This window comes from Phoxinus phoxinus (assembly GCF_949152265.1).
Source record: "Phoxinus phoxinus genome assembly, chromosome: 25".
NCBI lineage: Eukaryota > Metazoa > Chordata > Actinopteri > Cypriniformes > Leuciscidae > Phoxinus > Phoxinus phoxinus.
In genome coordinates this window covers 6,862,706-6,872,228 of record NC_136900.1, presented here as the reverse complement: position 1 = coordinate 6,872,228, position 9,523 = coordinate 6,862,706, and the positions used below count along the sequence as shown (strand labels likewise).

The 9,523-nt window shown below is 35.6% G+C and overlaps 1 protein-coding gene across 2 annotated transcripts in view; it reads left to right on the top strand.

The window, feature by feature from the left end:
• The first annotated feature begins 207 nt into the window (after positions 1–207).
• phrf1 (PHD and ring finger domains 1) overlaps positions 208–9,523 on the top strand; it is a 21,061-nt gene continuing 11,745 nt past the window's right edge. The window contains exons 1-9 of one of the 2 annotated variants that reach the window (XM_079603996.1): positions 208–338; positions 981–1,116; positions 1,611–1,736; positions 2,884–3,074; positions 4,616–4,699; positions 5,151–5,281; positions 7,149–7,240; positions 7,343–7,500; positions 7,827–7,959. In XM_079603996.1, coding sequence (XP_079460122.1) covers positions 1,023–1,116; positions 1,611–1,736; positions 2,884–3,074; positions 4,616–4,699; positions 5,151–5,281; positions 7,149–7,240; positions 7,343–7,500; positions 7,827–7,959 — 1,009 coding nt within the window. In that variant the 5' untranslated portion in view covers positions 208–338; positions 981–1,022. The remainder of the gene's footprint in view (positions 339–980; positions 1,117–1,610; positions 1,737–2,883; positions 3,075–4,615; positions 4,700–5,150; positions 5,282–7,148; positions 7,241–7,342; positions 7,501–7,826; positions 7,960–9,523) is intronic. The other variant, XM_079603997.1, reaches the window with a different exon arrangement.

Sequence of the window (9,523 nt, the reverse complement as noted above, 5' to 3'; positions counted from 1 at the left end):
AGTGCCCCATGAACTTTTGGCGTTTATATGAGCATATACAATCGCTTAGTACAGCCGTTGCTGGTTTTAAGTCTACCATGTATGGTTACGTTTTTATGGCTTATACCCCAAATGTCTATGGAGAAATTGTATTGAATTTTTACTTCCGGCACCGGCTGTGGGCGGGACTGTGATGCTCTATAAAGCCTATTGGGCGGACATCACGAAACTTGTATTAATATTCATGAGCAATTCCTTGCCATAGTAGGATTCGTAATTTCTGCAACCGGTAGCGTCAAAGACAGACAAACGCCGAGTGGACTTCAAAACACAAATAATGTCTTACACAACCTTACAGGGTAGGTACAAATACTCACTATTATAAGCTCCCAGATGAATTCAATAAATGAGACATTTACCGCCTATAAAAGCTGCTCTATACGGCCTGGATAGTACATTTAACAAAAACAGCTGATGAGTTAAATTTAGACTAAGGACAAGAAACACTGATAGCGTGTTAGCTTTAGCATTAGCTATGGTGCAAGTGCACAAGGCTCACTTGCATTAAATAAAATGACTTTTGGTGTTTTGCATAGATTTTTTTTTTCATGTTTACAATCTCATTAAAATTGTCTAGGAATGTGTAGGTAAAATGAAGCAGGTTAGTGTTTTTATTAGCTGGCTTGATGTTAGCCGTTAGCATCGAGTCAATAACATGTCCGTACAATAGAAGAAGAGTTATGTGCATTGAACAGATCATCTGCATTACTACAACATCAAGAGGACATTTAAGCCTGACGTGAAAAAAAATAAACTAATAGTTTGTGTGATCTTGTGTTTTAAAATGAATACTCTAATCTATCAGATGGGTGTTGCTAAATAGATAGTCAGTCTGGTGGTTTATTGAATTTTTCTGATTTATTAATTCAGTTTGACACTATTTTATTTCGGTCACATTTGGAGTGGTTGTTCACATTAGATAATGCTTATGTGCCCTACAGGTTGTTCAGTGCTGAAAAAGATCTAGATTAAATCATATAAGCATGGATGAGGAGGACAGCCAGGATGAGCTGATCAACAGGAACGTCTCCCATGGGAAAGGAAAAAGACCTGCCATGTCCATCATCTCTGATGACGGTTAGTGGTCTTGTGTCAGCAAATGGAACAACACAGAGAAGCCTAATGTGTTGTGGGCCTTAAATTATGTAGTCCCTATTTAACCCCGTAAAGTCTGAAATAGTCAAAAAATAGTTTTTTGAACCTTTACATTTTGTATCATACTTGAAATATGCATAAATCAAGTAAAGTTGCTTCAGTTCAGTTACAGAAAGTGTTCACCTTGAAATATTACTAACAATATAAAGAAAATCAGTAAAGATTTCACAATAAAAGATATGTGCCATGACTTCCAGGGAGACATTTTTATTATTATACTAGAAGACCTTTTACTTGCCATTATCAATCAGACAACAGAAAGCATATATTGTGTACAACAGGTTTTACAGCAAAGTCGTCATGTTGAAAGGCCTTAGAAATATGTGGAATTTGATACAGTAGGCTTTATTGCATTTTATAAAAATAAAAAAAATAATTACTTTCACTTTACGTGACTGCATGTCTTTCCAATTCAGAGGACAACTCTGAAGACGAGGGGGAATCAGAAGAACGAGAAACCGGCAGTGAGGAAGATGATGATGACGAAGAGGAGGATGTCCTTGATGGAGAGGAGGAGGAGGAAGATGAGGGTGAAAGTGAAAGTAAGATTTAACTTCAAAATGCTTGTATTGACTTTCTTTTGCTTGTTAATTTAATTATATTGAACAAATTGAAATGTAAAAATCAGAATATTGACTTCTAAAGCCACTTGTAATATTAATTTAATTAATTAATCACCTGCCAGAATAATGTCTTTGATTTAATTACCTTTAAGTGTTAGTCACCATAAAACCAAAATCTTATTTTTTATGAAATATTGCAGTATTTATTACTAATTATTTGTCTATATGCACATCAGAGTTGGAAATTAAAGGGGGTTTGGGGCAAAAACGCCACCAAAATGAAATTTAGAGTAAATTTGCTCATGTTTCATCATATTTCATATGCAGTGTTGAGCATTATAACCAAGCACACACGTTTCTGTTCAACTTATGAATGCAATGTCCATTCAGATTCGGAGTTGTTCAGTGTGCGCTTACTGACTGAATTATGAATCCGCATTCGCACATATTCTCTCATCATAAACAACAAAGTTTCAGAAAAGATGCAAATAAGAGATTCATTTTACAGTGTAGTTCAGTTATTGTAAAGGCAGTTTGTGAAAGTACATAACTTGACTCGCTTCGGTATTCTATGCTTGCATTCTTTGTATCATTTATTCCCAATTTGAATAACTGTTTTGTTTTTCATGCTATTGAAATAACCAATGTGCAGTCTTGATTTTCTAATCCGCAAAAAGCAATAAACTAATTTATGAATGTTTCTTAGCTTGTTTATTCTGTAGCCAGAATATGATATGCTTTTTCCCCACAAAAACGTTCTGTTAATCAACATTAATAAGCATTATTCTAATATCAATAATCATACATATATTTAACAGCATTCAACTTTCTGTTTATATACAAAAATGTCATATCAGGTGCACCTTCTGTTCCACCTTTGCAATATAAAGATGTTGAAAAAAATTGTTTGATTCTAACTGGTTCAATTTAAATATATGACAAAAAAACAACAACATAAGGGAATTATAAATATTTTACCCTACAAAGGTAAAAAAGGCCCCCAAAAAATAAATATTGCCCCTTAATTGAAAAGTTCATTTCTGACCCTTATGCATATCAATCATAAGACTGGCCACACAATCTTCAAACAACCACAAGCACTCAAGCGTTGCTCCTGTATCCTCAGACGAGGACTCTGGGAACGTCCTGGAAGAAGGAGGCGCAGGGAACGTTCCTGTGGATGAAGCTGACCTGAGCTCAGACGAGGACTCGGAGAAATGCCCCATCTGCCTGAACTCCTTCCACGAGCAGCCCGTGGCCACACCGGAGGCTTGCGGTCACTACTTCTGTCTGGACTGCCTTCTGGAATGGTCAAAGGTAAGATTGACAAGCTTAAACCCTTTACGTAACTCGTAACATTAAAGGAACACTCCACTTCTTTTGGAAATAGGCTCATTTTCCATCTCCCCTAGAGTTAGACAGTTGAGTTTTACCGTTTTCGAATCCATTCAGCCGATCGCCGGGTCTGGCGGTAGCACTTTTAGCATAGCTTAGAATAGATCATTGAATCTGATTAGACCGTTAGCATCTCTCTCAAAAAAGTGACCAAAGAGTTTCGATATTTTTCCTATTTAAAACTCGACTCTTCTGTAGTTACACCGTTAGGGCTGGGTATGGGTATCGTTCAAATATTTTCGATACCGATACACACACACTGATGTGTGCTGATGTTCTTATTTTTCCTCCCTAAAAGTGTATGGGTGTCTAAGACCGTAAATCGTAGAGACCACAACATTGGCAGAATGGTCCCGATTGAGCACTGCTACTCGGACGCACTGACACACACCCGTCCGTGACTATTTGGCACTTTAAGCTGGCAGTTTGGATTTTGGAACCCTAAGGGTTAGAAACATCCTATAATATGACTCGGATACCTAAAAAAAAAAAAAAAAAAAAAAAATCATGAACGCCAGCAGGCAATCAAATTTCAGTGGCTAAAAACATCACATCTGAATGGCCTACCATTAAAAAAAATGTGTATTTGTACCAGTGATGCGCGGATCGTGGTTATATCTGTGGAAACTGAGAATAATCTATTATCCATTGATAATCCATTGATTTTAATAAAGACACTTAACTCTCATTTCACATTAAAACACAACAAACGTGCGTCACAGTTTTACTTGTATCTCTTCAGGGAAAACCCATCAAGGAAAACATAAAAGCATATGCCTAGAGCACCTCCTAGTGGTCATTATATCTCATAATATATATATATATATAAATATATATATATACACATCAAATAAAAAACCTACGTGAGATATTGCTTAAAATATGTTAAAGCACCAATGGAGTTAAAACAGATCTGAGAGAAATTTCAAAAAGGAGAATTAAAAAAATTTTGGCTAAACATTTAATTTCTTGTGTGTGTGTGTGTTCGGGGAGTTGCAGTGACGAAAACAGTGACATTCAGCAATGGAGCTTAAGCAATGGACATTTATTGTTGTGAATAATAAAACAAACACCGATGTGTTAAACTGCATGCATAAGTTTGAGGCAACGGATATAGAAATAAATGATAAAAATGAAAAGGGCCTTAAGAAATCCTTTAGATAAATATTTTGAGCTGCAAATTATATCTTCACATTCATTTAAATTTCTCCTGTGACACCTTATGACATGCGATTCATCTGAATTTAAATGTTGAATTCTCCACACACACATTTTATGATCAAACCTTAACTTTCATTGAAGATTTAAGATGGACTTTGCTATAAAAACTATAAATACGTTTATTTTCTTCAGTTTAGTTAACGTTTATTTTGTTTCAAGTAACAAAAATGTTTTTAATTGTTTTTAGTTAACTATACTAACCCTAGTTCATAAACAATAATGCCACTTTTAATTTTTTTCAGAATGCCAACTCCTGTCCTGTGGACCGAATAGTCTTTGAGAACATTTTCCTGAGAAAGTGCCATGGCGGGAAAGTTAAAAAAACAGTGAGTCACACACCACATCTGTCCGTCAGGATTGTTATTTCCACGATATTGTGTTATACAGTAAATTCCAATTTTATGACAGGATTTTGTGTTTCCATTCGCGTTTTCCGCATTGAAAGAAGTATATTGTGAATAATAAACACAAATAACTACAACTGAATTCGAAATGTTGAAAAATATTGATTTCTATCACTTATTTGTACATGATATCACTACAGGGTTTCACAAATGTGAAAGTTGAGTGATTATTAGACCCGCTCATTGATTTCTGTAGATTTATAGATCAGTGTTTCAAGTCGCTTGTAATGTAAAACTTGTGTATTATGAGTGTATTATAACTTTTCTCTGTCATTCATGTGCTTGGGCATCGTAATTACGATTTGTCCGACTCCACTTGAAGGGCACAGTGAACATACCTTAATATCAGCCTCATTAGTTTGTGTGTGCTCAGATTGCAGTTAAGAAGCCTGTAAAACCTGGGGAGGAACAGGTGGAGCTGGACTTGGATCAGACCAGCTGTGAGGTTTGCGGGGGTCGAGACCGTGAAGATCGCCTCCTGCTGTGTGATGGCTGTGATGCTGGGTAAGAAATGACTGGACAAACCAGAGTTGTGGACTTGAGTCGCATGACTCCTTTAGATCTCCTCAAGTCCCTAATTTGATTACTTGAGACTCAATGGTAATGGTAATTACCAATGGTAATGTTTCTAAACTTTTGAGCGTTCTGTATAGATTATAGAATATTTATAGATTATTTTAAATATTAAAATAAAAGATGAATATAAAATAAATATATAAATTCACTATAGTAATACATACTGAGACACTAATTTGGGCCAAGAGTGACTTGTGGACTTATTTTTCCACAAAAAAGAAAAATTTGTGGGTTATTTTTCATGTTCATAATCAACTTCATAGAGTGCCCTGGAGTGTGTAATGTAAATGAAGCATGTTGAGTGTTTTTATTTGACTTGATAATAAAAACACTCAATAACATTGGCTTAGGTCTAACACAGCGGTGGGCAAATGTGGGCCTCAAGATCCACTTTCCTGCAGAGTTTAGCTCCAGCCCTAATCAAACACACCTGAACGAGCTAATTAAGGGTTTCAGGAACACTAGCTATACGCAGGTGAGGTTTTTGCCTTTTGTAAATGTGATGTATAGGAGTTTTGAATCAATTAATTCAGAAGATTGTTTCTGATTTACAAAAAGGATCAGTTTGGTTCAGTAATCTCTATAAAATGATTAAATAATCTCCTTATCCATTGATCACAAATGACTGATTAGTCCTCTTGCCCAGTGCAGAGGTACATGTGCCAACTGCTTATTTGTTACTTAAGCATTGGTTTGGATTTGAATAATGACACTTTTTAAAACTTTTTATAGACCATGAATTGAAAATATACAGTGTCGGTTTAAAATCCTTAAAGTTATTTTAAGGAATAGTCATAGTTTTGTATCATTAAAGGCATAAAATGAAAAGACATTATTTTCCAAATGCGTGTTATTGATATTATTGTGAATAATTCATGTGCACATGTTTTTGTTTTGCTTTTACCTCGAAATTCTTAATCAAAACGTGTGTAACTCGCTCTTCCAGTTAGACGCCAGTCTTCTCTGTGGTGATGTATGCTTCTCTCCAGTCATGTGGTCCACTTAAACTCCACCCCTTTCTTACAATCGACTTCATACCTGCTTTCAGATCTGCCTTCATCCAATCAACAACCAACATTTTTTTTTTTTTTTTTATCTGTTTTTCTCACAGTAAAACAGATTTTGGATGGCATATGTCACAATACAGAAGAAAAGATCTGTCGCTTCTTCAGTTTCATTAAAATTACTTCTAATTTTAAAAGGATCAATTAATTAACCATCAATGTTAATACTGCAAGACACTCAAAATATAATGCGCATTTAACTACCGGTACATATTATTATTAGTATTATTATCATTTGTATCAATAATGATGATGATTATAATTGTATTTATTTATTTAATTATTTTATTTGTCAGGGACAATGTACAAAATACATTAATCTTACGAAAAGATGTTTTGTACCAGAGTTAGCAAATGCTAATTTCCATCTGCAGTCACACACAATATTAAAACATTACATTACAAATAACTGTCAGTAGTACTAACAAATATATGCAATATTAGTTAAACAATGATCATTTAAAACTAATCGGATGTTTAAATGAAAAACTAATCAATGGTAGTAATATATAATATGCTCAAGAATGGCTAATATAGGCGTTTTCCTCTTTATACATTTTCATTCTACTATACTTTAATACATTTAGGGTGTTTGACTGGATGAACTTGTGTTTGTTGTTTAGAACTTTAACAAACGGTTATGTATATTAGCACCACCAATTTACAGGGTTTTAATTGGTTAATTTCCATTTGACTACTTATTCTTTATTATTCTCCCTTTGTCATGGAAGGTACCACATGGAATGTCTCACGCCGCCTTTGGATGCTGTACCTGTAGAGGAATGGTTCTGCCCAGACTGCATCGCCAGCAACCGCACATCAGGTCATCTTTCACTTCTCACAACCACTTGTTACATTAACATTACATTTAAGATTTGTTTACATATTTGTCGTAATAACCATCATTTTCATGTAATTGTTTTAGGTTCTGAACAAATTAGTGAGGAGGAGAGCAGCTCTCTCCCCACCACCAGCCGTTCCCGGGTCAGACCGACCCGAGCGATCGCACGGACCCAGCAGAGCGAACGAGTTCGGGCCAACGTCAACAGACATCGGATCACACAGGCACGCACAGCAGAGCAGGTTTGCATGATGCTTTGCTCTCTAACCACAAGTGTGTAACAATGGCTGAGATTTGTGTGTCACTGGGATGATGAAGTGGGTCTAACTGGTTTGTTTAATGCTTAAGTGACTTGATTCTTTGGATGTTTATGTTGTGTTGTTCAAATACAAGTGAATGGGATACTTAAATGCTGGAACTAGCATGAACAAATCACTTACTTTTGCTCATATGGTTGGGTTTAGTGATTGAACAACCCCTATTAAACTTTGGGAATGTTTTGTGCAGTGCTGTACTCTGGTTGTTGTGAGCTAAGTGAGTGCTTTATTTGTGTGGTATTGTGTGTTAGCTTACTCCCAGATATATGATGCAGTCCACATGGTTGGATGAGACCATCAATGCTGTGGTGTCTGGACTCAGCACAGCCGTGTATGTGCGAGACTTGACCCCTCACTCCAGGACCCGCCGGAGGAGAAAGACAGGTGAGACTAATGGCGCTTTTCCATTATCAGTACCAGCTCGTCTCGGCTCGGCTCGCGTTTCGCTCCGTTTTCCATTGCAGACAGTACCTCCACAATAGTACCTGGTCGTCATAGCGACGCGACACACACCCGCTACCAGTGTTGGTCAAGTTACTTGGAAATAGTAATTAGTTACTGATTACTGATTACTTCTCCAAGAAAGTAATCCAGTTACTTTACTGATTACTTATTTTCAAAAGTAATTAGTTACTTTACTAGTTACTTTACTAGTTACTTAAAAACATGATGCACGACCTGAATACGCTATAAAAGCAGACCTTTCAGCCTAATTCTATTCTTTCTGCATATTCCATCATCTAAAATTGAATCAAATTAAACATTCTCTTTTTTAAAACTTGTTTAATTAGTTTCAATATTTTAACTTTATGCACATTGCATCAACCAAAAATTTAATTAAATGCAACAGTCTCAGACTTGAAGAAAAATGTTGAACATTTAACCAATTTCTGCACATTCCACCATATTTTAACGAAATACACAGTCCTTCTTCTGTTAACTTATATTTCTGCATATTCCAGCATATAAAATGCAAATATTTTTTTGTAAAATCCTCTATTCGATTAGATTCAAATAAAATACAGCAATAAAATAATTAAAATGAAAGTCTCTCATGACTGTATTCCAAATTATTAACAGTTACGTCTTTTAACATTAAAGAGCAGATTCGTTTTGTTTTTGTAAATCGTCAGACATGTTTTTACCATTTCATTGAGTTTTCCTTTGTAGAAAGCTTTTGTTTAAAGTGAATTTCGTTTTGTATAAATTGTATCTTAATTTTAATAAATATTGCATCAACCAATTGCATGTATTTAATAAATAAAAAGCAAATATAGCAGACAATATAATAACCGTGACATTGAGGCGGTAGCGCGCCGCGTTCACTTGCATTGCATTGTTAAAAGCCTTTCTTTAAAGTGAATTTCGTTTTGTATAAATTCAATTCTTTTTGTATCTTATTTTAATAAATGTTTCATCAACCATTTGCATGTATTTAACAAATACAAGGCAAATATAGCAGACAATAACCGTGACATGGAGGAGCCGGTGTGCCGCTTTCACTTTCATTGTTAACTAGAGCGCGCACCTCATAAATTAATGAAACTCATCGTAGGCCTATGTCTCATGATACATTAGCATTAAATATCTTTGCTGCATCCTTTCTAGAACAGACAAGGGCTTTCTCGCGGCTCGCATCAGCATTTACGGATGATGAGTTTTGTGATGCGGTTGCGGATTAAATAAATAATACCCCATTCGCGCAGCTCTATCGATAACAACATTGAACACTAGGCTACACAAATAGTATTTTTTTATTTTATTTAGGCGATTAATTTTCCATAGTGACATAGGAGGTGCCGGATCCAATAAAAAAGGTTCCGTATCCAACGTCGGGCGTGTTCCGGCTCAAATTAAGCCACGACTCACGAGACAGTCTAACGAAACAAAATCACAGTAAGGCAGTAACGCAGCCTCCTTACGGGGAAGTAACAGTAATCTAATTACT